Raw genomic sequence first — 27,994 nt, forward strand, 5'->3', positions numbered from 1 at the left:
GTCAGCAAAGCTTAACGACACATGCTGCCCAGGAATGCAAATTGCTTGTCCGATAACGAAATAGAGGCCTGGACACACGTCTACTAATCCGTTTTAAAACTAACGCGCCAAGTATTACGAGGCGACCTGGACAAAGACAGGTCCACCTATCGAAGCGTCGGCCAGCCTGTCGGAGGCACGTACTGCTGTTTATGCAAACTCTATCGACCATAACGAAGGCAATTTGCCGTCATCGCGGTCTTGCGATTAGGGACAAACGCTACCATATATATATATATATATATATATATATATATATATATATATATATATATATATATATATATATATATATATATATATATATATATATATATATATATATATACAGCGCGCAAGTTTCTGCCACTGACCACTGCACAGCCCGCGCAAGAGCCTTTACCGTAATTGCTCTAAACGTGCCGATGTCTTCTTGATAAATGTTACCCCATTCGATCAAGGCGTCGGCATTTATATCGTGGAACACGTAAGCATGTCATGTATGTTGTATGCCAGCTTTCACAATTAACAAGGATCCAGTAAAAGACTGTTTATTGACTTCAGAAACCACGTACATGCATGTACAAGGCTGGAGAAAAGGCTGCGGTTAAGAGATTTTTTTTTTGTCAGTGTGTTGAAAAAAAGTTCCATGTAAAGCTAGAAAGCATGAAGCACCAGAAAGATGGTCCACAAGCATGGCTCTTCCGCCACGTGCTCTGGTGATGCTTTCTAAAGAGTGCTGTTGATGGTTACCACAAAGCCGCCACACTCCGGACGCCTACCAATGTGCTAACTCCTGCACATTTGCATGAGAATCAGCGGACACGCATCGGCGGCAATACGGCTGTACTTTGTTTCCGAGTCACTCTTCACGTTTCGCAGGTGATGAATGTGAGGATGAACGAGTCGTTGACTACGTATCCGTTTTCTGGGTTGTCAATGTCGTCGAGCGTCATGATGGCCGTGTAGCCGATGCCCTCGTTCTCGTTGTCCCTGGGGCGTTGGAAGCAGTGATCCAGTTCCTTTCCCAGATCCTCGGGCACAATCTCGGCAATTTTGTGATACGTGTTGTTCTTCTGGTCCACGATGACGAATGTGCTGCGCCTCCTGTAGGGCCACTGCAGCGTCGGATCGTAGGGCCCCTTCGTGATGTACACGTACACGCTGAGGCAGATGTTGCCCTTCTCGTCCCTCTCGGCAAAGTGTCCGCCCAGGTACATCTTGTAGCCCTGGATCCCCACGTAGAAGTCATCGCTGAAGAAGGACTTAGGCTTGCCCTCGTACACCTGCTCCTTGATCTTGGAAAAGTTGTTCACCTGCCAGGCGAACTTGCTGGAGCGGAAGCGGTCTTCTATGCTGTCTATCCGGCCTTTCAGGTAGCTCTGGATCTTCTCTATCTTGGTGACGATCCGCTTGTTCGCAATGGCCGAGTCCTCGCGCATTTTCTTCATCTCGTTCTTAACCGTGTCCTGAACAGCCCTCACTGTGCTCCGGATGGCCTCGAACTCAGCGAAGTTCTCCTTGAGCCACTTAACCTCGCGACACACGTCGTCCAGCTTCTCGCGCACTTCGCTGATCTGGCAGGCCTCGGCGCCTGTGAAGATCAGCGTGCCGTCGTCGGCCCGTCCGGCGAAGCCCGCCAGGCCGGAGCCTTCGCCGGCCTCCTGCTGCTGCGGAATGGCGCCGGGCTGCTGCTGCAACTGCAAGCTGCGCGAGCATTCCAGCTTCAGGTGCGCCGCGACATCCTGGTGCTTCATCTCCTTCATGCAGACGGCGCACTGGACGCTCTGGTGACCGCAACCACTCAGGTGCTCTTTGAGGCCGTTAAGGGGTCCCACGTGATCGCAGCCGTTGGCTTTGTTCGGGCAGGCAACGCGAAAACCTTTGAGAATGTCGGCGGACGTCGTATCGTGGTACACCTGGTCTTGCATGCTGCGCTCGTTGTCGAAGGGGCAGACGAACGTGTCGTCCTCCTCGCGCAACTTGCCGAAGCATTTTGGGCAGAAGAAGTGCGAGCACTTGGTCAGGTACAGCTCCGAAGGCACCGCGCCGCACAGAGAGCAGATGCGGTAGATGGGCACCTCCTGCTGGAACTCGATGCTCGTGTATTCTCCCACGAAGGGAAAGCCCGTCAAGAAGCGGCTCGCCGCCATGTCGAAGCGTGGTGTGCCCGCCGACCTCGCCTTCGGGTTTGCTCTGAGTGTCGTTAACTGTGCCGGCTGTCCGGAAGGAACGACGAGGTCAGCCTCGCTGCTACCGATGGCCACGGAACGCGCCACGTTCCAGCTCCCACGAGCAGGGCGCGCTGCAGTGGCGTCCTCTTCCTCTTTCCCAAAAGCGCCTGGTGACTGCCCCAATGCACATTTCACGGGCGTCTGTGACACCTTAGTCACCCGAAACCCCCATAGCTTCAGTTTCATCTTCCGATGAACGTATATTACGAAAATTGCACTGACTGCAGCTAACACGTTATGTGCCCAAACACCACATGCACTGTAAGGACACAATCATGGCGTTTTCCTATTCATTAGGTACGTTCTTTCCTGATGCGCGGAAGCGAAACCATTGTAGAAAAAGTTGAGTTAGCTAGAGAGACAGAATCTGAGCTAACTAACATATTGGAAACCGGGACTGATCAGGGAAGGGAACAGAAAGCTAAACAGAATGACTTCCCTGCCTCATCGGGAACGCAAAGCAGCAAAGCGCATAAAGGTTCGTGCACGACGTGCTCCGCCATTTTGGGGGGCTTATGCCAATTTTAGAATGCCCCGTGCATTCATTTTAAAGTAGGAATTCAGCTGAGACACTTAGTGCAGTTTTCAAAACAGCACTCGCGAAAAACGCCACCTCAGAACCGAAACCACATTTACTGCACACTTCGCTGTGCCGTGCAGCACTTACCATATAAAATAAGAACACGAATGTGAAGATCACACTCGCCGGAACAGTTTAGACATTGTTTGTAGCAGTAACTATAGCAGGTTGCCCTAACATGATAAAAGCGCCGAGAATGACTCATTTTTTTTAATGCACGCAATCCATTTGCAGCCAATCCAATCTGAGAAAAGCGATTCGGGGCCCGTCTGCACGCAATGGCTGGGCTGGGGTTGCCGAAATTTAGCCGAAATGCAAACACCGTGCCGAGTCCAGGTGATCTGAGCGACGTAGAACGTCTGGAGGACTTCCCGGAAGCGGACTTCAGAGGCATGACGCTCTCGCTGAGCCAGGAAACGACCGACGCCGTCTCCCCGATGCAGCCACCGGCTGACCAGCGCGGCGTCGATGTTTCGTGCCTGGGCACCAGCCGTTGCCGAGCAGGTTCGATTCATTTTTGTTTTCCCGTGGGTCGCAGAATTGGTTGCTAAAGCTAACTCGTAAAGTTCCGTAGCCTTTCCGTGCATTTAACGTCCTACTACACGTTATTTTGGTTGTGGCCGGGCTAGTTCAATCACCGTGCTTAGAAGGCTGCGAGTGTAACATGCACGCGCGCATAACAACTTTCGCTTTCCCGTTACGCAGTGCGTCTCGGTAGCGTTGAAGCTTGGCTAGTGAGTAGTGCCGCCAGAAACGAACCTTTAGAAGCTGAGCCACTAAAACGAGCTACCGTGTAGCGAAGGTAGCCACCATATCAGTGTTGTGCTTGCCGTTCAAGGCAGCAGCGCGCTTTGGACAAGAGTTCTGTTTCCCGCTGCGTCTGTGAGGCAGATTGCTTGCACTGTCTTTAGTTTTCTCGGTGCGTCGAGGTTGCATTAGCACCCGCCGTTGCGTCTTAGCGGCTAGAGTGTTGCGCCGATAAATTCAAAGGTGTGGGTTCGATTCCCGGTGACGGCAGCGCCGGATTTAGATAGGGGTCAAATGAAAAAAGACAAGTGAACACCTTGTACATTTATTCAGGCGCACGTTAAAGAACCCCGGAGGTTCCTACTTAAACCGGAGCTTCGCAATCATATAATGTGTTTTTGCCCCGTAAAACCAAGGAATTTAATTTGATCTTAATTAAAATGCGTCAGCCGACCTCTCCGGCACTGCGGCGGGCTGCTTGCCGCGCTTTCAGGCCTCCGCGATCAGACCACGTAGTAAAAACATCTACATTCAACATCCCGTTCTTCGACGTCACGGATCGAGTATCCAGCCAGCGTTGGAAGCTGACTGTTTCGCTCTTTACCGCCGCGTCGGCAGGCAGCACTTTCCGCAATGCGCGCGGCGTCAGCGTCTCTGTTTTCCTCGTGCGCTGGGCTCCTCCGTCAGCGTGCTTCGAGCCTTTCAGCGCGCAGGTGGTTTCAAGCAACCGATTGGCATTCTACAAAGAAGCGAGTCCGCCCCCCCACCCCTTCTTTGTTTTCTCTGCGATGTGTGTCAGCCGCTGTGACCGCCATCTCTGTTCTATGAGTGCTCTTGCTTCTTTAGAGCTTCCTACTCAAAATCTAAAGAAGAGAACAGTTCAGGATAAGATATGGAGGCTAGAAGTGATGGAAAAATTGCAGTAAGATTGAAGTCTGGGTCTCTTGATTCATAACACTGAAAGAATGAACCAGTCGAAACGACGAAGGACCAAGGAGGGTTGTCGTGTGTGCTTCATCTCTCCTTGGTCCTTCGGAAATGCTGCTGGAGCCAGTGTAGGAACAATTCAGTGGTTTTTCATGGAGATAACCCGGTCACTGGTCTTGTTCAGTTGCAGTAGGCAAGGTGGCCGTTTGTGCACCAATTTCTCTTATCTGCCATGATGGCCTAGTGACTACGTTCTTTAAAGTGTGAGGATGCTGGTGTGATTCCCAGTCACAGAAGTTTTGACATTTCAATGGGGGTGAAATGCAAGAACCCGTATGTTCTTATATTTAGGTGCAGGTTGGAGGATCCTAAGGGGTCAAAATTATTCCAGGGTCCGCCACTGAAGGCTTGGCTCATAATCGTAGCGCTGCTTTCACATTTATGATCTTGAAATTTATTTTTAACTTGTCCATTATTTATGCTTGTGGCTTCAGACATCCTTGAGACATTATTTCTCTTACTTTACATCTTTTTCAATTTCCAAGCTCCCAGTTATCCCTTAGATACAGCAAGACAATTAGGTTTTTTGTACTTGCGTAATAATTGCTATTCGTTGCACTCGTAAATAATACTTCGTTGACATGGTATATCAGCTTACAAAGTCACAAAGCCGTTCGAACCCCTGAAGACAAATGTTAAGCAAATGAACGTACTGCGTGTTATTGCGTTCTTGACAGAACTGCCATGCCTGCGGCTCCCATAAAACCGGATTTCCGTCTGCGTATTTTTTCAAAACTCGTCATGCATAAGCATAATTTCCTTACAGCTGCACCTGTTCACTCACATGTGGCAGATGGCTGGTCGCAGCTTTTCGACATGACGTGTTTCTTTCTTTTTGTTTGAACCATCCTTTTGATTTCTGGTCAGCGTGCCTGTGCTCGCTAGTTTTGAAGGTTTCGGTGTGGATAAATTTCTGGCTGGTGTCGAACTGGGGTTGGCTCACTCTGGTTCCGTGTAATGTAGAGCAAGCAGTAATATAAAGTCCTATAAAGAGTCTAGAGAGAGAAAGAAGTTCAGGGGCATATGGAAGCTTGTGGTTATGAAACAGCGTAGAAGAGAGATTGTCACTGGAGCCCATGTTTCCACGAGGGGACTATACTCGGGGACAACTTTCTGTGGCAATGAAGGGAAAGCTACAGAGCCACAATGCACGTATCCTACCGCTAATGAATGTAGTCCCACAATTGCGTCCGTATTTTCTGCGTAAGATATATAAAGTACTCCTTCATTTTCTACATGTAGCTTTTTGAGACGGAACGCAGCGCACACAAGCGAGATGTTTGTATTTCTTTTACTTTATACGTTGTCGCTTTGCGTTTTTGCGTGCATGAAAAAGTCGCAGCTTTTCCCCGTACCTTAGACGATAAGCAGCGTTTGCGTCGAAATGCAACGCTGGCCATCACTGTCCACGGCGTTACGAGACGCGCGCCAAACCGGACTACTTCGCATAGCAGTACATGTGCAGACGCTCCGCCCCCGTAGCTTTCCCTTCATTGGCACAGAATGTTGTCCCCGAGTATAGTATTTTTCAAGACACCAACCGCGTTCCTTAGCATGATGTTTGTGTGCACTTTGTTCACTATCCCTCAATTTCAAAAGTGGAGGAGCAGAAGAGCATGCATGGGTGAAAAAGAAGAGAAGAAAAGAAACCGGGGCAGTAAGGGGCTTTTGGAGAAAAGATGTACATAAATGGTGGATAGGTGTAAGGGTGGAGCAAAAAGTGAGCGGGGTGTAATGGGTGAATGCAGGTTTGGTTTTCTTGACTTTGAGGGGGTAGGAGGAACACATGGATGTGTTGTGGCAAGGTACAGTGTCATGATATTGTTGAGGTTCGCGGCCCCCTCTCCTCCCCTTTCTTTCTTTTCCGTTCCTTGTGCACAGACTTGCTGCTCTCCTTTTCCACATTGAGGTTACGGGAGAGTGTGCAGAGTGTACACCCTCGCAGTTTTTTAGTATCGCACGCATGTTGATCTCGGGACATGGTAGCGCCTAATATAGCCGAGAAGTAAAGAGATTTTCTACGTGATGTGCAAGCACAGAAAGCACACTCATGCGCTAGCGCCGTCTGCTGCACCGTTTGCTTAGATGTATACATACGCAATATCAGTCTTATCTGTTCGATCATGTGTTCAGAAAGCCGGTGTGACGCTGGTTGTCATATCACTGATATTGTTGCCTCTCGCTAGTGTTTGAGACTGCCGTATTCTGGGGTCGACATCCACGCTATATTATTAAAAATTTGAAGAGTATACGTAAAGATGCTGTGCCCTGGTGAAGAGAAGTCCTGTTGTTGAAGCACTGGCTCCGGTGACATTCCTTGTTCAACAGTTTTTCATTACCTAAAGGCTAAAAACACATTTTACACTGCTTGCTTTCCTAGCCAAGAAATAGCGCATCATCACTGCTGTATTTCTCCGGGGTTCATACAGGTCCTTGAAAAACCTTGAAAACCCTTGAATTTGAAAAGTACATTTTCGAGGCCCTTGAAGGTCCTGAAACCCTTGAGTTTTGGGACCAGTGCGGTCTAAAGTCCACAATGCAACCTGCTGTCTGTTGTGGACTAGCCTCAGTGCAGCAAAATTTCCATTTCAGAAACAATACACCGTGCGACTTTGAATGTATTCTGTTGGGTCATGCCTTGACCTATCATTCATTTCACTCCTCACCCGTCAGTGCATCATGTCTCGCTTTCTCTCTCTCTCTCTCCTTACGACTTATCTTATACTTATCTCCTTATGACTTCATTCTTGTCTCCTGCATTTATGCTGCTTTTTTTTCCCTGTCAAGCGAGCAGTGCATGTGTAACAATGTCAAGCCTTGCTAATACTAGAAAAGTCTCAGCACCTGTCCTGAACGTTTGTTGTGTGTTGGGTATTATTTTAGATGGCATCAAGGCTAGACTTCCCTACAGTATAATAATACAGTTAAAACTCGATCTAACAAAACCAGATTTTATGTAGTTCCCAATCTAAGGAAGAAATTTGTGTTCCCCGGCAGGGTTCTCAACTCGAACTAATGAAACTAACTTGGAACCAAAACTGATTTAAAGAAGTTATTTCTGAAATAAATTAGTAAGAAGAAGTAATTTTTCTCTATTTTTTACATAGATGGCTTTTTCTTCAAACGCGAGCACTAACACTATTGTGTTAAAACATCCGTCACCCATAGTCTCAAGCCTTGTTTTATTTTGACAAGGCTGCACGCGACCCACATGCATGGAACAGTGGACTCAACAGTCACACTGTTACGTGCCAGATGGTACTACGGGTGGCGGTGGTTTATTGTTCCTTGCAATGCTCCCACAGGAACACTGCTGTGTGCTTTTGTTATTTCATGATTTATGCGGCAGGTGACACTGATCGTCTCCTCGCAACTTTCTTGCTCGTCCTGCTTGCATAATCACTGCATTCGTTCTCCCCGTCTTTGTATTTTGGCTGCATGTCATATCTCGCGTGACTGTCTAGCTGGCCTGCATCGCCTGGACCACATATATGAGGCTCAATGTTCGGTACACCTGAACAGACTTCACACGAGCACACATGGGTTAGCGACAAAAACAATGCCGTGGTAGATTTTGGGCATCTGTATGTTACAGTTTTAGGTTTCGAAGGACTGCAAATCCCCTTTCTCGATTTTACAAACTTCCCGTTTTAACGGAGTAATTTGAGCATGGTGATGACTTCGTTAAATTGAGGTTCAACTGTATATGTGTAAGTGCGATAAATTTAGTCAGAATTTGAAACATTGTTCTAGTAAAAAACCTCATTTGGGGGCCATTTTTTAGTCGTTGGAAAACGTGTGACAGGCCCTTGAAATTCCTTCAATATCCTTGAATCTTCGCCTTTGAAAACTGTACAAGCCCTGTTTTCTTACGTGAGCCATACAGACCACGTAAAAACTTAGTAGTGCCTTCTAAACTTGCGAAGCTTTTGTGCACGTTAGTGTGTATGCCATGCATTCCACCACAAGGATCCGCAAGGCACTTGTCCATCCTCCTGCCTTTCGTCATTGTCTCAGTAGTTGCGCTGTGGTTCATCATGCGAATAGTAGTCACGGAAAGCTGTACTCACTTGTCGGTCTTTAGGGTGAGCTGTCGGCATCGTGCCCACTTCTTATTGCCACTGGAGTCCAGCACATCTAGCTTTTTTTTTCTTTTTTAGATTGCTCGGTCCCAAAACTTTTGCTGACTGAATTTTCTTGGATGTAACCACTGCTAGCGTAAACACATTCCAGGATGAACCTTTCATTGCGTCTTAAAAAACTAGGTTAATCAGTCATTCAATTTTTTATTTCAAACAGCATGGGGCACCCTCAAGCAAAACGCGGTTTACAAACCACCTGAATGTCTCTGAGGGCCCAGATACATGGCAGTGATATTGGACTCGAGATGCGCAAAATGTAACGCATCATTATAGTACAGGAAAAAATGAAACAGACGTAGAACTCATTAAAAAAAGAAATATTTAGTAGAGATATACAGCAAATGCAATCAATCAGTAAATACATAAGTGTTAAAACGTTTAGCTGACTAATAAAACATGCAATACTACACATATAGAGTGCTCACTGATTGAAATGAAAAACATTTAGTATAACAAGTGGTATGCACAAATGCTTGGAGATTAACGCTACATGTCACTACGAATCTGGCCGCTGAAAATAATGTGGGCTCTGGTGTAAGTGTTCCGAGTTAAAGTTATGCGGTTCCTACATGAACTAAAGATTTTGGAAATGAATGTACAAGTATTACTTAGCCCTAAATTGTCATGTTTCAATCTGTGGGAACTGTACACATTTATAGCAAAATAATGCAGTGCTAACAATGAACACATTGCAAAGAGTTCATGTCTTTAAAGATCAGTTTTCAGTCCGTTTAAAGTAAACTGCTTAATCATTCTGAGGATTGCTGGCATCTCTCCTACGGTTTAGATGTTCTGTAAATTCAATTAATTCAAAAACAAGGAAGAGTGTCGAAAATGTTATGTCAGTGCGTCTCAAAGCGCGCTATCAAGAACAAAGGCAGGATTGTTGGAACACAATGCCTTTGTGTTGCAATGTCTTTCTTTTTGTCCCCGCATCATTCTTTTCCTGTTGAACCATCTTATGCACTGTCTTAAAATGCTTATTCTCAGCTCTCTTATCAGACGCAGGCAGCCTCGATGGGAATTCCGGGAGCACCGCCGAAAATGCATCCACTGCGTCGTCGTTGAGCATTGCGCGGCAGTTTTCTCGGGAGCTGTCGGAGGAAGAGACCAAGGAGTACTTCTCAGTACGAGTGAGTGCAGTCACATCAGTTGTGTTGAGCGACACGATCACGTCGAAGTCTGCCAAGAGGATATACATTGTCGTAGTCTGGGTTGAAAGCACACAAAAACTATTCGTCATGTGAACAGCTGCAGGAGTTGGGTAGCCAGGGGGCAGTTTGGAGGACTCAAACTGCCCCCTGGGAATTTTTAAATTTGTATGTGCACACACAAGCACACCCATCAACATACGCAATGGGGGGTCGAACCTTCCCTCTCCCCAATGAAAAAAATTTCTGTCCCCACCCATGAGGTGCAGCCTCTTGTGATCATCCACCCAAATCACCGTATTGGAATAAACACTGATAGGTGAAAACCAAATGGAGATGCATTTCTTCTTCAAAATACTCGAATCGATGTGTTTACTTGCTTGTATATTTTTTGTGCCCTTAATCGCAGGAAGGCTTTACAGACAGGAGAGGCAAGAATAGATATATAAGTCGTGGCAACAGCCTTGAAGTTCTTGGAGGTTTTACGGGTGACAGTTGTGAAGGCAGGGAGGTTGGCAATTCATTTTTAAGAAAACGGCGTGACAGAAAAACAAACGAGAAAGGTTTACCGCACAAACGAATGTGTTCGTGGGGTAAAGGTCTCTTTGTTTTTTTTTTTTAGTTGTGCCGTTATCTTAACAATGCATCTGTACTAACTTGCTCAACTGTCAGTCCTAGTTATGGTTGACAGCCTCACTTGTGAAAAAAATTGTTTTTGCCGTAAACAAAAGTAGATGTTCTTTAAGGAAATACTCTTAGGCTATTAAAATGAATGTGCCAGTATGCGTGCTTCCTTGTTTCAAATAGCTTTGTCTCTTTAGAATGCGTATTGCTGTCGTGCGGGGCTGTGCAAGTCTGCTGGGCTTTTTTAGAGGGCAGAAAAACATTTATTGTCTGGTAATGACCTCACGCGTCATACTTGCAAGTGACAAAAGTGAAGAAATGTACTCTTTCTTTCCTGCATCCATTTCGTTTTGGCTAGATTGATCACCTCCACTGCTTTTACCAGGTTCTCTTAGACACTGCTTCCATTCATCAGAAAGAAACAATTAGTGCAACTTTTCTGTTTCTTCAATTATCCTGACAGGGAGGGAGGTAGTAGCGCGCTCTTCTCTATTTAACCATTGCTCATGCCTCTTTTGCTGAGTATGAGCTGGACCAACTAGCCCAGGAAATCATTTTGCCAAGTCATATTTTTCTTCAGAAGGGAATTTCCATTGTTGTCACCACATTGGGCTGTTACGTCAGTTCTCCTTCGCCCGTCACACTCACCTGACGGTGTGAGCCACTTTATGGCACCACTGCCGATGTTTTAAGGCAGGGCTGGTGGAATGCATGCATAGTGCAGCAGGTGCTGGTGCAGTGCATAGCATGTGCTTTTGAATTTAGCGATAATGTATAGGCCGTCTCTGCTAGTTCAAAAAGCATTCAGTACCCTGATGCATGCTGCCACTTATTCGGCCCAGCAAGAGAATTTTAAACTTTTAGAGTACGCTTAGAACACTATTGTGGTGCTATGCCATGCTTGTCTGGTAGGACGGTATGTAGACAAACAAACGCGACAGGAGGTGGAAAACATTGTATTGTAGTTGTGCCTACAATGAATTTTCGTATTCCTGAGGCCATTCTGTAAACGCGATGTTAAAGAAGCTAGTGAACATTTTCACATCTTCTATGAGTGATTGGTCTGCAAGCAAATGTTCACATTTATGGGCATTGTCTGCTTGACGGCATGCACCTTGACTGCACTACTTCAGGGAACCTCGGCACCACAGGTAGGTGCCCAGATTCTCTGCATTCCTGTTGCGAAGTTCGGTGCAGAATACCACAAACCAGTACACATTGTACGGGGAACAGCATGCACTGCTCAGTTAAGTGCAGTATACACGAATATAGCTACCATATTGCTCTAACGTTTTATTCTCGTTTTTGTGTGCTGGGTGATCGTTGTGGACTGTGTCAAATTCTCTGTGGAATTCATGCAGGAAGGCGCTGTGGAAAAAGCGGCGGAACAGTGCAGCCCGGTGCTCATGAAACACCTCGACGGCGAGCTCAGGGGTGTCTGGCTGCTCACAGAGTAAGTTGCAACCAAACCTCGATATAATGAACTCGGATATAACGAATTATCGGTTATAACGAAGTAAATGAAGAATAGTCTTGTCATAGATACAGTGTTACAAATATACATTTATAACGAATTTTTGGATATAACGAACTTAATTTCGTGTCAGATGCGACCTTGTTTTGATGAGGTTTGAGTATATAACGAGTTCTACTGACCAACTAGTGGGTTTGTGCTAACAGGAAAACAGCGTTACAAGTTAAGAAAAAGCGAGTAGCCCGCATACACAGCAGTTTGTCCGTATGCTCCACCTGTTTCGATCGACATTGTAGTGCTGTTTTTTTTTTTCCTTTAGTGAGTTAACCTGTCTTCGTTACCTTTGTTTTCTAAGAAGCATTGATAGTTTTCTTTCAACCTAACTGGAGAGCTTTTCTAATGAACTCTTTCATTGAAGCTTGGCTGAAACGAAAGTATCAGAAATCTATAATTTACGAGTGTGGCTCCAAAAGCAGTACGTGTGCCTTGCTCATCGAAGTGGGGTATCAGTTAGAAATTCGCCTCTATTGGAAGTATGCAGGGGTTTTTCACACCTGATGAAAAGTACACTACTGGACTCATCAATATTAAATCCAGCAAGTAGCGATAGAGTTTTTTTTTGTTTATTTCCTATTAAAAAATGCAGCAATTATCATCCGGGCTGGGAGCCATTATGGCTAGTCAAGAGCCCAATGAATGTCAGGTGAAGGTCTGTGAGCTACAAAACACACACCTTAAGGAGGATACAACTGCCTGTCACATTTTACTGAAATACTGTATGGATTTATGATGACAGGGTTATTCAAACGAATAAATTCGAGTACTAATTCATACACTCGCACTCAACCAAAACAAGCTGCGATGGAGGAGATGTTTATACTACTAAAACGTAGCATTGTAATTCGGAAAAGCAAAGCTTGAATTCATTTTGTGTTTACAGAGTAGATGTTTCATAGTCATGCTGAATACATTTTTTATTGTGTACATTGTGAACGTCAGATAAGTTAAGCCACAGGTTGAAGAATGTTGTTGTTTGAGTTGGCTGAAGAATAAGTTTTATAAACTCGTAAGTGGCATAACCATGAATCAGGTTTCTTCCGGCTAGTATGGAAGTACAGCTGCAGCATGAAAGCATGTGCACTTGTTCATTTGTCAATTGATGCCTCTACCACTAATAGTAGTTAAAACCACCCTTCTGAAGTACATTTTGTGCTGTGTCTGTGTTTCCTTTCGTCTGTGTTGTGTCGCGCTGTGTTCATCAACATGCATTACCACCTTGCCCAGTAAACCATCCCTCTTGTGCAATAACTTTTGATGGCTACACTTATACTAGACTATTCCAAAAGCTTCTGTGACATAAGATTTGTCAGGCAACAGAAACTTTATAAATAAGTAAGTAAATTATATGCTGACATAGATAGGTTTTTCAGCGCCACTTTAAATTGCCAGTTTGCTGCAGATCATGCTCTCGGTTTAAAATTTTCGCAGTGGGCTGGAGAAAATACCGTATACACTCGTGTAAGGGCCGGAATCTTTTTCCGTGATTTTGATGGGGTGCGGCCCTTCCATGGAAGCGTGAAATTTCTGTTCAATTTTTGATCCACGTATGGAAAGACCTATTCAATCGTGCCATATAGTATACCTAACGATGGGATATCTGGCGTGTAGCGGCAGACATCCTCACTAGATGTCTTCATTGGCACAAAGGATCAATGGTGTCGGCAAGAAAAGTGGCAAGATCTCCCAGATAGGGTGCCACACGCCCGAAACTCACAGATAGCGCCGCGTGACGAAGCTGCAGGACAGCTATTGCGATCTGGTGGCTCCCGCGAAATGCGTTGTACGCGAGACGCGGCGATGCTGTTGTTTGCTGGCTAGATTTTTTTTGCCCTTACACGAGTGCGACCCTCAGTCGAGTGTATACAGTATTTAGAAGATTGCATTCAAGTTTAATGAGGCCCTTTTGAAGAAAACCAAAAACGTGCCAGAACTTGAGTGGGGGGGGGGGGGGGGGAATAGATAGTTTTTATCTGTGCAGTAACTTAAGTCAGCACTTTCATACTTTCGTGGTTGTCTGTAATGAAAGACATTCAAGCTTCTAGAACCCATTGCCTAGCTTTTAAACTTTTAAAATGTGTTCCCAACAACGAGCTTTACTGTACTCATTGCTGGTGGCTGGTGAACTGGAGCAGCACTCTTACAGCATGATGAATGCACAGGATTGATCACTGGGACACGGAGAAGGAGCGGCTGCTCTTCCTGACAGACTACAGCCTGATCATACTCAAGTACGACTTCATCACCCTCAAATTGCTCGAGTACCGACGACTACACCTCAAGACGTTCGATGTGGTGCAAGTGGGCCTGCTCACTTATCCCAACAAGTCGTTCATGCCGTAAGTAGTGCTTTGAACTCAGTTGATATATACGTAGACGTTAAGTGTCCCATTGCGACTCTGCAGTGTGTGGGGCTTGTGTGAAACTCTTTAATTAGTAGTTGTCAAAATGAAGTTTGTGTTGTCTTCATGCTATCCACTGTTTGTCCTCTTTGTTTTTGTCTTTCGCTCCTATTTCTCCACCTTGCTCTGCTTGATGCTGTTTAGGCAGCTGGCGTAACGCTTCCAGAGAGTTGCAGCTAGTGCGCTTGGCAATAACGTCCCTCAGTCAGCAGTATGCTGTCAGAACTCTTGCCGCATTTTCTGCTCTTTGTCCCACCAGATAACACTGCTGTTCATAACATTCGGCTCCATTGAAAATAAACGTTAAAGGCAGGCACTTGTTGCAGACTTCAGTGCAGTGGGAAACCTTTTGCTGTCACATTTTCTTGTTGTAAGGGGAGCATACTATTTATCCACTTCACAGGCACAATCTAGCATGTAGATGTTTACCCTAAGGGGCAGAAATAGTTATTTATGAGATAATGGGAAACTGATGCCGAACTAGTATTTAATATCACCATTTCAAGCCAACAATCACACGTCCAAAATTACACAATACTTACCCAATTCTAACGTACCCCTGAGTATGTGGTGAATCGGTTCTACGTAAGCCGGTAGAACTGATCTACTGATTCCCCTAGACTAATGCAAAATGTGTGCTTTTTATTGCTTCAGTCAAGAGACAGTGTACACTGAAGTTAAACAAACAGCCAATATTATAGCAAGACGAAAGTAGCATTCCTCTAGATATGCAATCTGAATGAAATGAATACCGGATTATATATCTTCATGGAACATCTCTCAGTTGAAGTTGATGTCCGTTGTCGTCACTGTTTATTGATCAGAACCACCAATGCTTTCCAGAGCTGTGTACTGTGCCACCTAGTTACTGTTTCACTTGGTACCTTACATTTGAACTGAGATGTAGCTTATAAATAACTACAGCATGTTTATCATGGCCTATACTCAGGTCAGATGCACAAACCAGTGAGCAATCTCACAGACCTTTCAATCATTATAATAGTGTATCGTCGTGTAACCTTGCATCCAGCTTGTTAGCAGGTTGTTGGCACATGTGATGATTGCAGCTGCTTTTTGTGCTTTCCTACGATGTGTCTGGTGACCATGGTCATTAGGAAGCACTTGTAGAATGCCAAGTTTCCGAATCGACATTCGTGGCACTTTCCTTTTGCACATGGTTGAGAAATGCTGCTGTGGTGGTGGTCACTCATTTACCAAGTGACTCGTTTATTTATCTATTCAAGATACCTTACTGGCCCTAAAAAAGGGCCATTAGGCAAGGGAAGCTTCAAACGTTAATTTTATACATTTCATGCACCCCGAGGTTAAATCAATTGTCTGAAAACATTTGTTAATAATTACTCAACAAAGAACAGGTGTGCGAAAATCCAGAGTTGCAATTTAGTCACTATATTACAAAAAGGCCACAGAAATTTAAATATCACTTCTAAGACGACATGCAATTGTACAAATAATCAAAAGAACTAGAAACATTATTCAAGATTATACAGTGAAGGATGAAATGTATGCTCGTATTAACATGCGAGCAAATCGCTGATTAAAATGTAACAGTGAGGAAATATTGTAAGTTCTAATTAGGCGTCTAAAAAATGCATGACCACAAGCAAATGCGAATATATAGTAGCTAATTAAAGAAATGAGGCTTTAGGTGTCTGCAGAATTTTAGGGGCGAAGCACCTTAAAGGGATACTGAACAAAATTTTCGCCGCCGAGATAAATGACTCAATTGAAAGATTGGGTGCTGAAATTTGTTGAAACAACCTTCATTTCAGCCAGAGACTAGCAGAAAATAATGAATTTAATGCATTTTTCGTGAATTGGCGCGTCTAGCGGCCGCGCCGCGAACTAGAGAGGAAGTGACGCGAAACTCCGCGGATAGTGACTCGCCAACCGTGCTCGCAGCAAAATCGCTTACCAATCGACATCGCAAGCCGCCACCCGCTGCCGCGCGTCTCTCTCAAAACGTGTTTTCACGGTCGGGAAGGTGTTCTCCGTGCGTGTTCTCAACCGGCAGCCAACGACGCCATTGCCGCGCTCTCGGCCGTATATTTGTTTTCTCAAGCGGAGCTTGCGCCCACGTCTACGAATCTGCCGTCTGTGTTGTGTGCTGCTACGTAATGTGAACGGTGAAGCACCTGACACAACGCAGAATGCCTCAACGCTGTTCTGCGCTAGGGTGTGCCCTGTCATACCTTTCCAACAGAGCCGAAGCTTCGAAGGATATGGATTCGCGCTGCACGCCCATCGCAGCCAACGTGGGTGCCTTCAAAGCGTGACTTATTGTGCTCCGAACACTTCGAGGATAGTGATTATGAGTTACTGTGTAAATTGCTGGTCCCGGCTGCCGACCCACGTTGGGCTACGGCGGCTCGTCTGGCTCGTCGTCCTTGCTGTCGCTTGACACAGCAGAGCGGTCACACACATATAGTTGTATTTGACGCATCCGTTTTGGAGGCCTGTCGAACTCGGAGTCGCAATGACCGCTCGTGGAACCACTGTCACTCGCACCTTGCATCTTTGCGCTCTCGCGACACGCTCGGTAGTTGTAGCGGTTTTTGAGGAGTAAGCGCTATTTTGTTTCCTATGTGGGGAAAAGAGGACAAGGCTCAGCGCCACGGCCACACCAGCCACCCTCGGTTCTTGAGAGGAGAGGTGGAGAAAGGGAAGTGGCAGGGCAGGAGAGAGCGTGCCGGTTGCCCCCCTCTTGCTGGAGCACTCGACGTCACGTCCGCCGACAAGCGCAGTGACATGCAGCCGCCGCGCTCTCACAATCCACTAAAAATACGGCCAACTGCTCGAAATTACGTGAAATAAACGCTGCGTACAGGAACAGTCGTGTCGTCCGAGTCGAATGTAAGTGTTTTCGTAGCTTTTTCAAATTTTTGTTCAGTATCCCTTTAAGACCTCAACAATGTCCGTCCGTCCACCGTAGTATACATTCGAAGCGCAGGTGCAAAACAGCTGTGCATAAACCGTCTGCAGAGCGAGCATAGCGCGCATATGGTTTGAAAATAGACTGTACTCGGCGCGGCGCCGCTCGAAAGCTGCTCAAAAAGAAGCGCATCGATTAACAGGTGACAACATACGCAAAACTGTCTACAGAGCGTGCGTAGCGCGCACATGGTCCCAAAATAGAGCATTCTCAGGTGTGGCGTCGTGCAAACTCGTCTTTGCCAACTTCAGGCTAGATCCGATCGAAGAACCATTGGCTCTACATTTCACGGACCACAAAGCAGTAATAATGAAGGCAAAACAGAATCCTCAACTGAACACGACATAAGTGTTATGACCAATGAAATACATCATATATAACTGTACACACGCGTTGTCACTCATTTACATGCGCGAGTGGGCACTGTCACGGGCGATTCACGGTTACCTAACGATCCCCAGTGCTCTGCCCACTCATCATTATTCAATAATGCATGTTGCTGGGCGAGTCGGTCGTACATCACGAAACAAGGTGCTGCGCAAAGGAAACACGGACAAGGAAGTGAACGAGGATGGGCGCAGACTCGCGACTGAAATTTATTGAAAACAAAACGCATACTTATGCGACACAAACCGCAAAATCATCTATGCGCATGCGAGGAACCTGCTTCCATTATCGTACAATGTTATGGAGGTATCATAACATTGTACGATAATGGAAGCAGGTTCCTCGCATGCGCATAGATGATCTCGCGGTTTGTATCACATAAGTATGAGTTTTGTTTTCAATAAATTTGTCGCGAGTCTGCGCCTGTCCTCGTTCACTTCATTGTCCATGTTTCCTTTGCGCAGCACCTTGTTTCATCATCATTATTCACTTTGTGGATATGCGTGGATTTTTTTTTTCTCTATTACATTTGTCTACCAGATCATCAGGAAGGTTGTTCCACAAGCGAATGTTCTGTGGAAGGCCAGAGGAGCTAAGGCGTCCAGTTCACCTTAAATAAAGGTGTTCCTTGCAGTTAAAGGGGCCCTGCAACGCTTTTTCAGCATGGTCAGAAAAAGCTGCCGACCGGTAGTCAAGGCTCCTGGGAACACGTGAGCCAAACATTATAGCGTAGCATGCAGCCTGGAATTTAAAGTTAATTCTCAAAGTCAGCTAGAAATCGTTCCTTGTTCTCTTGATAAATGACGCCATAAACCTAAACTGCACAGGCGTTGGCTGATTTGAGCATTGTGAGCTGCATAGTTACCATGGTTACCGCGGGATGCCACCACATGCCCGCGCTTGCACTCATGATCACACTGACAGTAAGCCATGCATTCAAAGAAAAAAAAAAAAAGAAAAGAAAGTGCTCAAGGTCATGACACGCGCTGATGAAGGCGCACACCTTCTTGCCCCTGTGCCATCCCCCTCCTTTCGTAGCTTTAAACGCACTCACTGGTACGAAAAGAGAGAGAAAGCGCTTCATGCATGTAACAAATCCCTGTAACTCCACTCGCACTTGATTGATTCTAAAAATTTTTGCGGCAATCGATTCGTGAGGCAATAAGCTCTTTTATGAAGCCATTTGACGATTACGTGCCAAAGTGGTGTCCCTTTACACGTGAAAAAAAAAAAGATGATTATGCAATCTCCGTGACACGAATGAAGAGACTTGCAATGTTATCAGTGATGACATCGCTCCATGTACGTATACTTACGAAGCGGTCATCACATAGGAAGCTCAGTTCCGTGATGGACACGGTTCGGGATCGGCTGGTGTCCCCGAGGCGTCGGCTCGGCACTGGCATGGCCAATGCTGCTGCACCCCCCGGCCAAGACGTGCTTGCAGGCTGCGGCGATTTCGAGGCAGAGGAGGCAACGCCGCTCTTTCCTGCTCCTCCTCCTTCCTCTTCGCCTAACAGGTCTTCTTCTTCTCCTTCTTCTTCTCTTACTGTCACTTTTTTATTCACCACTGTCTTCCTTGCGCACTCTGAAAAGCAGAAGCTTGGGCGAGTTTGGATGGTCTTTACAATGTGGCTACACAGTGCATAAAAATGGGGACTCGTCTTCAGGAAATCCAGGAGAAACACCAACTTCAAACTACACTTGGTGATAGCAGTGCCACGCGGGCACTTTTGATCGCAATCAGGGCTGATCTGGATCGTATTTTGTGATCGTGCTCAGCAAAGGTAACTGCTACACAATCGAAACTAATCGGGGTCGAGTTTTGCACAGATACCAGTAAAATCATGCTGATTGCGATCTCTGCATTACGTTCTGGCTCCTAATCGACAATGCGGAGATCACGATTGTCTTGATCTCGATCAGGCCTTAATCACGATGAAAAGTCCGCCTGATCTGGATTGAGCCTAATCCTGATTAGGCTTGATTATGTTCGGAAGTGCTTGTGGTAAACCGGTGTTGCACACAAGAATACGAAAGGAAAACGGGGCCTAACAGAACGCACGTGACAACTAGTATATATGGATCAAGAAGAGTGGCATATCGGATCCTTTGAAGAGATTGGCTTCACTCTTTAACAGAGTCAGAGTGATGATTGGATAATCCTCATGTCACCATTCTACTCTATTAGAAAAAGTTCCACTATTCCTTCTGCTGTTTTATGAGCGTGCTTCAAGACAACTTAGACATGCCATAAAATTGGCTTGCTCTCGCACTCACCGCAGTGTATCGTGGGTTGAGATTGTATGTCCCCTTGGGTGAGCTGGGCTGCTGAGTCAAGTCTAGCATCTTTGTCCGTGTTGTTTGCGCTGCTTTAACTATAATGGAACCTTACCAACTAGCCCACTTGTCAACCTTGCTAAAGTGTAGCATGGCCTCAGTCGCAAGGGTTATGTGTGCTCAAGGCTTGCCAGTGCGCACTGCCTTCTCTATTAGTATGTCCAAACGAGACAGAAGTTCTCAGGAAGTGATGAGTACTTGTTGAACAGGGAGTGTCGCTGGAAGCCGATGTATTGCAACGAGTACAAAATGCCGAAATGTCGGTTCCAGCAACATTTTCTTTTCAGTGATATCTCATCACTTCTCTATGTAGTTAAAAACAGAAGGTACCAGCTGCAGTCTGTTGGAATGAAACAAAAACAAAAAATGTAAACGACAACATTTTTTACTGGAACGAAAATGTAACCGAACCTCTAGCTATTATTTTGTTTGGAGTGAAACTGAAATATTTATTGGTTTTCGGTTGAAGGAAAAAGTTGGCAATTAATGCATGTCTCAAGGGACAGTGTACTCCCGCTATAAAATACTGATTATTTTATAGCGGGGGAATAATGCACCTGTAGAAGTATTTTTTCAATATATCGCAGTGCCATTTCTCGCAGTAAGTGAATTGTTCTTATGTTACTTAAGGTTGTGGTCAGGGTTGCCACTGACTTTCGAGTAAATGTCGCCAAATGAAGAGCAAAAAGTCGCCAAAAGTCGCCATTTTTTTACAAATGTCTCCAAAGAAGTCGCCATTCTAGATATATGCGTCATACCTAGTAATAAAAGTTTCCACTCACGTATAGCCCTGTAGAATACAGTACCATCCAAGACCCTGAAATTATGTTGATGTTTCTCAATGCCAGTCGTTTCGCCCGCTTCACCATGGGAGTGCATGGTGCTGTTTCGCCGACTAGCCGCAAGATGTGCGTGGTGGTGCAAGGGTGAATGAATGAAACGCTCATGATATCCTTCCATCCCTGTCCGCTCGTTTCAAAGGTAAAAGTGTGGTGAACCTCGGGCGAAAACCGTGAAAGCGTTGTTTGTAGACAGCGTTACGTACCCTTATATGAATTAAAAGTATTAAAAGGTTTATTGAAGGTAACACGACAGAATTCTTATAGGAACCGATCATTAGTGAGTCTTACACCTTTTCATTGTAAACTAATATGATACCGGACGCCACTGACCCTTTCTTAAAGTCAGCTATATCTACACCCGTCAATCTGATGCGTTATTAATGATCGGGTAGACAATGTAAAACGTTACATAGCAATTGTTTTCATTGCACACGCTCACCGAGAACAGTGGAAAATGCCTCAATAAATATTTTTTTATTGCACGAATAGCCGCGTATCCGCCTCTCTTCGCTATTCCAAAGCAGTCTTTACGAGCTGAATTGGGGGTACTGCAACAGTGAATAAGTCACCAAGCTATTCAAAAAAGTTGGAGCTTTGGCGGAACAAACGGTCGGAACAGGTGGCCAACCCGTCGTAGAGCCCCTTCAGAAGCGAAACTTTAGAGAAGCTTAAAGCACCTAAAGCCATAAACTTATAGTCAAACACTGCCCCCTCGTGGTTTGCAAGGCAGTCCGCTGACTTACATTTTGCTAGAATGTCGCTGGGGGACTTTCCAGTACTTCCTGCATCTAGATGAATTGAGGAGATACACACGAGTTACATGACGGACATACCGAATGACGCGTAATATGCACATACTACTCGTGGGTCTAAACCCAAGAAAAATACAGAGAATGTTGCCGCTCAATCGTTGGGAAGACACCGAGCTTAGGTTGCATAACTCAGTGGAGACATAAGCCGAAAATCGCCAAAAATTCGCCATGTTGCCATTTATAATTTTAGGTCGCCACGGGCCTCTCAAATTCGCCAATTTGGTGAAAAGTAGCCACCATTGGCAACCCTGGTTGTGGTGCCCCACACTAGTAAGCAGTAATTTACATGGGCGAAAAACAGGGCATGGTAGATCTGCACTTTAACTTTTCCTGGAAGAAAGTGCCTGCATCTTCCACGATTTTTGTATATTTTTTATTGCGAGAGTCATTATATAGACGTTCCGGACAGGTTTTCACCGTCGCCGTCATGTTTCGTATAAAGTCCAAATCGATAATATCGCTCTGCGCATCGTATGTTCTACCTGCGAGTAAAAGCTCACGAGCGCTGGCAAGGAACATGGCTAAGGTAGAGGTGAAATAAGCTGGCCATCTCTGTCGCACGGAGGGCGCATGCAATAACATCAACCCGCGTGTGAAGCCTGCCATCGATTGCCCCTCAAGCTGAAAGGAAATACCCTACCCATCTTTCGCTGAGAGAAGGAGCATGAAGGGACGCCGGGGGAGGGGGCTGCGTGGCTCAAGCAGCAACTGTGAACTTTTACTATAAGGGCATGGTCACGAGCACTGGCACGCGCGCTCTCTTGGCAGACATCAGCGAATGGCTCGTATACCCTTCTACACGCTGTGATCTCACTGCTCCTTGCTGTCACCACTGACATGACAAACTGCACGAAAACCACTTCTCTCCTGGGAGCAGCCATTTTGCCATACACCAGCTTTGTGTAGTTGCAAGAGATCGGATCAAAAAGGGTTAGCTGCTTGCCCTCATTTACATAACGTTACGACATGTTGCTATCGCATTCACTGCTTCGCCCTTTTGGTGAAACAGATTTTTTTCAAAGCGCTTTGTAATGGGTGGGCCTTTAAAACACCCACTCGTTGCGCAATTCACATGTTTTGATGGTTGGCAAAATTCTATGCTTCTGCCACGCAATATTATATATGTTAAGGAGACTCCTTCCACTACATGACATTCATATAGTGTTTTTTTCCGAAAATGTTTCAAGCACTAGTGTGGCTCTATGGTAGAACACCTGCTTGCCATGCTGAAGGCCTGGGTTCGATTCTCAGTCGGACTGTAAATTTTTATTATTTATTTTATTGCATCTTTCTTGATTTATTGGTCAGGGACAAGATGATGATTTTTAACTCGCAACCAGCAATGCCGACAACGGAATTTCTGTGAGACGAGCTCTTTAACACTATTGCGTTAAAAGTATTTGTGCTTGCTGCCTTCAGTCTGCATTGAGGGTTGTCTGCTTAATGTTGCATTTACTTATGCAGTGTGGTGGCGCCCAGCATACTATGTGTGTGCTATTTCACATGCTACTCGTCCTAGTTGGGTCACTTGTCTGTCACTGAACCCCCTGTGGCAGTATTCACTGATGCATATTGCTGTCTCCCACACTGCCCATACACTTGTCAGTACGCATAGCTTTCTTTTATGTGCCTTTCAATTTATATGCAGCAGAAGACATGGCTTTGTATTGAGCTTAATGAAAGTGCTCTTTAAAATGCACAATCTCGATGTGGTTGCTCTGCATCAGTCAGGCTTATGCAGGATCACACTTGATGCCAACATAGCATGTATGCAGTGTTAGAGGTTGCACAAATGGAAAATTCTCTGACTGTGGAGTGAGCGGCAGCCCAAACCCCACTGCTGCCGCTCCTCGCCCTGCCAGTGTTATGAAATGCTCGCAGTCATCAAGCTAGATTTGGTCGTATTTTCTTGTGCATGCATCACACAATGTTTGATAATTCAGTTAGTGAGTCATTGTTTATTACAATTTATGTGGCCAAACCTTATTTAATGTAGCTGTCTAATACATTGCCATCACTAATACTGCTTAATATTTTGGATGAAGCTACAATATATATATTTTAATTTTTTTACATCGCCTGTTTACTCCGACTTTTCTTCCCGACTCTTATAAATGTCAAAGAAGCATTTGGAGCCTCAAGGTGATTAGCCGAAACAACTCCAGAGCTATTGCTGTAAAAACACTACCAGCCAAAGTAATATTATCACTCCGTGTGTTATCTGAATTACAAGCCCACTGGTTCAAACGAGAAAGAAGTTCAGGTGAAGATAACGGCTTGGAGTCATGAAAATTCGTACAAAAAATGTCACTGGAGCCAGCATTTCAACTAGAGGACTTGGCTTGTAAGGACAGCAACTCCTGCTGATATGTTTGTGTTGAAATGTGGGCCTGCAGTGGCATTCCCTGTTCAAGGACTTCTAATTTCGTGAAGCTTGCTGGTTGCGATTTATGATGGTAAACTTGCCCTTGAGCATATTTCGTATGTTAATTTGATGACGTTAATGTCAAAAGAGTGTGCAGCTAGATTGATGCGAGGCAGACATGAAATTTCGGTGTGTCCAGCTTCATTTCACCACTTATGAATTGAGCAGTGAAACATTTGTGACAGTTTATGTGGCTCCCTTCTTTCACGTAACCCATGAAACACAAAGCCTCTACAAAATGTTTTATAGAGGTTTTAAACGTTTTGAAGACGTTTTATAGAGGTGTCGTGTTTCGTGGGAAGTGCCGCTGCACTTAGTGAGATACAGCATCGCTGCCTGCTTTGAGACAAGACAAGCAATAATTGTGTTTTTTTTTTCTTCCCCACAGTTAGCTCTTTTTATGGATATGAATGGCACAGTTTATACAGTAGACATATTACTGTATTATCATTTACCAGCTAGTTGGCTTTTGTTGGGTTGTCAACGGAAACTAAATTTTTGCCCTCATTTGCCTCGTAGCCCTCGCAACCAGGAAGGTGTCCGTTGCATCTGGGACCAAGGCAGTCAACTGCCTGTCCTCAAGGTACGTGAGTACCTGCTCACTTTCTGCCGCACTTGTGTATAAATGGTGCACAGTAAACTTATAGACTTCAACAACCAATCTCTGTGGTACCTGCTTTGTTAAGTGCAGTGGAAAGCTCACCACAAGGTAACAGCATTCAGTCCTGTAGCATCAGTGCTGAGGATATTGGGGATATGTTTAGCACTGATGAACATAAATAATATCAACTCAAATAATATCAAAACAAAAGTAATATAAACTCTATTATGTTTTTCTAACAGCTAAAAAAAAGTCACAGTTTCACTGCAAGGGTGAAGCAATGAATGCGATAGCAACAAGTTGTAATGTTATGTGAAGTGAGGCTGGCAGCTAACTCTTTTGGATCCGATATCGCGTAATTCTACAAAATGCTGGTGTAAGAGAATACGGCCGCTCCAGTCAGAGATGCTCTTTCCGCACAGTCTCTTCGTGTTGAGAGCGCAGCACATAGAAGGGTATATGAGCTGCCTGCTGATGGCTCCTGAGATAGCGAGATAGCGCATGCACCAGCGACGGCAACTGTGCCCTTAAAATCAAAGTTCACAGTTGCTATTGAGCAACCCCCCCCCCCCCAAGAAAAACAAAAATGAGCAAAAAGTTTCAACATAGGTGCTAGTGGCAGTCAATACATTGGGACTGTTGGAATTGCATGGCTTGTATACTGGTGCATGCCGTGCACATGAGCAAAAAGTCTTGTCTCTGTTTACTAAAGATTGTGTTCGATGTAGAAGACAGGTGTCACAACTCTCTGCTTAGGAATGTACTCTCCGTCCTGTACTTTAGCTTGAGGGTGTATGTGCATTACGTTGTATTCCTATGCACTCCTGCAGGACTGGAACCCCTGGTGCCGCGAAATCCCCTGGGTGACGTTCACGTCGCACCACCTGCGGGCCACCTCGATGGGCAGCTCCCACCACGATGTGGGCCTCTTCTCGCGCGCCCTGGTCGAGGCGGTGACGCAGCTGGACGCCTCGCAGGCGCCTCCCGCATCGCTGGTGCGCTGCACCCCGTGCCGCGTCCTGTACGAGCCCATCGTCGTGTGTAGCTACCTGGGCGTGGCAGCGGCCTTCCACAACACCACCCAGCTGGGCTTCTTCAAGGCGCGCGGAAAGGTCAGCTTCTGAGCTCCGCCCTTTTATCTGCCCAACCGTTCTCCGCTCTGCCTGCGTCGCCGACAGAGCGGCGCCGGCGCAATCAACGACGTGTACGGCGGTGCGGATAACGGCTGCTGAGTGAGTGAATGGAACTTTGTGTGTCAAGCCAGCACACGGTGTGCGGATCTGAGCGTCTGGGTTTGGCCTCCAGTTGAGGGCAGTTTGACAAGCATTCGTGCAGTGAAAGTGAACTGCTAATTATATTCAAGCTGTTAATCGTGAAACAGAAACTCCACGTTGAGGTTGTCGGAAGACAAGGAACTCGAGACAGAGGAACGGTTGGCACTACGTTAGCAACGGTGTTCAGAACAAATGATGACAAGATGGGGCTGACCTGTAGTTTGACCATCAATGTTTCGTTACTCATTCCTGCATATTCAGAAAATTACAAAAAGTGATGGCGGGTGGGTGTCAAACACAAACCAGGGTTGCCGAGAATGCGCGAGTAAGTAGGTGAATTTGGTTGTGATTTCCAGCGATTGAAGTGTAACCTGGGGTTTGGACATTCGAGGATTTCAAGTGCTGTCTGCAAAAAGAACGGGATCAAGCAGCCGTTTCAATTGCATGGTAGACTGTAAAAGGGGTGATAGTTGTCTTGAAGTCAGTTTTAATTACCAATCCACTTTGGAAGGTGTTTGGATGCATATGTGCTGAAATCCAAAGAGGCTGCTTGAAGCACTCGTATATGTTGAATTTGGTGCGGGATGTGCATCTGTCAGGTGATCTATAATTGGGAGAGTGGTCAGCAATGATGAGGTGCTGAAAATTTTGCTAAAAAATTGGCGTGATGGAAGTCACTAAAGCTGTGTTGCTCAAGTTGGCCTGGATTGTTGCCTCGAGAGTGTGTTTTTTTTTTATTGGGGAAAATGCAAATCATTGTGAACTCTACTCGTTTTTTAAATTGCGAAGCCATTTCTCATTTCTTGTTCTCTGATTGGAGGTTGAGTGAACGTAATATGGCTGATGGGAAGTAGCTTGTCACAACTGGCATAGTTGTGTAACAGATGCTACGCTAGAGTACAGTCCGCGGGACTTTGCTTATTGTGGAGAGGACAAAGGTACCCTTTTCAAGTTCTTTTTGGTACACACAGTACTGTTTGCTACCCACCATTGTTTGCTCTCTGGGATGTGGCCTATCTGCAGGTGTCGTTATATCTGAAACATTCCAAAAGAGAGGGCTTAGGAAAGGCATGCTAAAGGAGTACTGACACAAAAAAAATGATAGTCTTTCCGTTGCAATGAGTACCTAATGGTTCACTTATCACGGCTGGCAATGTTTGCTCCATTGCATGATAGTCAATCATGTGGAGCAGTTTTCGCAGTGACCAGTAGCAGCTTGGGCTTCAAATAATAACGAGGAATGCTTGCCCAGGGCGGCTACAATGTCAAATGAAGTGGGCCGCATAATCACACAAAACTGACGTTTAATGTGTCCGCATGAGTGTCACATTGATAGTTTGTTTTGCTATGCTTTTTAATGTACTCATCATCATTATGGTCTTCGTATTCGTCATTCAGAAACGATGAAGACTAATCGCGAGTCCAGAGGTTCAGGGACTCACAAATAGAGGCCGGATTTTCAGGCATTAAAAAAGCTCGTTTTAGGCGCCAAAAATAGGCAGGCAAAAAAACGTTTTAGGATTCCAAAGTCGTAAATATAGGCACAGTAAATTTTCACATAAATGTGAATAATCTCAAACAAAAATGTGCGCGACCTCTATCCATGACAAGAAAACAAAAATGTTATAGCTTAAGCCGGCACAAAGGCGCCAACAGTTGAACATGGCCGTGCTTTGTCCCGCACGGTTCTCACGGTCTACAAGTGTCCGCTGTCGATTCAACACACTCCTGGGTGTCTTCTCGGCATGACTGAGAGGGGCAGAGCAGAAGCAGATAGCTAGATTGCTAAAAGACCAGAAGGAAAGAATTCCTTCTATGGGAGACCAGCGCTGGATAGGTGGCGCGCCGAAAAAGATGGGGTTGAAATACAAAGAACACCCGCGTGCTGAGTATTATATGTGAACATTAAAGAACCCCAAGTGGTCCAAATTAATCCGGATTCCC

General features: G+C 45.5%; 2 protein-coding genes across 3 annotated transcripts; one reads left to right on the top strand and one right to left on the bottom strand.

The window, feature by feature from the left end:
* Positions 1–820: 820 nt before the first annotated feature.
* LOC119388951 (TNF receptor-associated factor 5) lies at positions 821–2,254 on the bottom strand. Its single transcript, XM_037656287.2, has one exon. The coding sequence runs from the start codon at positions 2,169–2,171 to the stop codon at positions 888–890; it is 1,284 nt and encodes a 427-aa protein (XP_037512215.1). The 5' UTR covers positions 2,172–2,254; the 3' UTR covers positions 821–887.
* Positions 2,255–3,089: 835 nt separating this feature from the next.
* Positions 3,090–27,864, top strand: LOC119390588 (tumor protein p63-regulated gene 1 protein). 2 transcript variants are annotated; one of them, XM_037658182.2, is made up of 7 exons: positions 3,090–3,336; positions 9,711–9,841; positions 11,845–11,936; positions 14,177–14,353; positions 19,091–19,276; positions 24,695–24,758; positions 25,607–27,864. In XM_037658182.2, exons 1-7 carry the CDS (start codon positions 3,111–3,113, stop codon positions 25,898–25,900), a joined length of 1,170 nt encoding a protein of 389 aa, XP_037514110.1. In that variant the 5' UTR covers positions 3,090–3,110; the 3' UTR covers positions 25,901–27,864. The 2 variants fall into 2 exon arrangements, with proteins under 2 accessions (XP_037514110.1, XP_037514111.1); XM_037658183.2 differs by lacking the exon at positions 19,091–19,276.
* The last annotated feature ends 130 nt before the right edge of the window (positions 27,865–27,994 follow it).

The sequence above is a fragment of the Rhipicephalus sanguineus genome, chromosome 4, assembly GCF_013339695.2.
Source record: "Rhipicephalus sanguineus isolate Rsan-2018 chromosome 4, BIME_Rsan_1.4, whole genome shotgun sequence".
Lineage (NCBI taxonomy): Eukaryota > Metazoa > Arthropoda > Arachnida > Ixodida > Ixodidae > Rhipicephalus > Rhipicephalus sanguineus.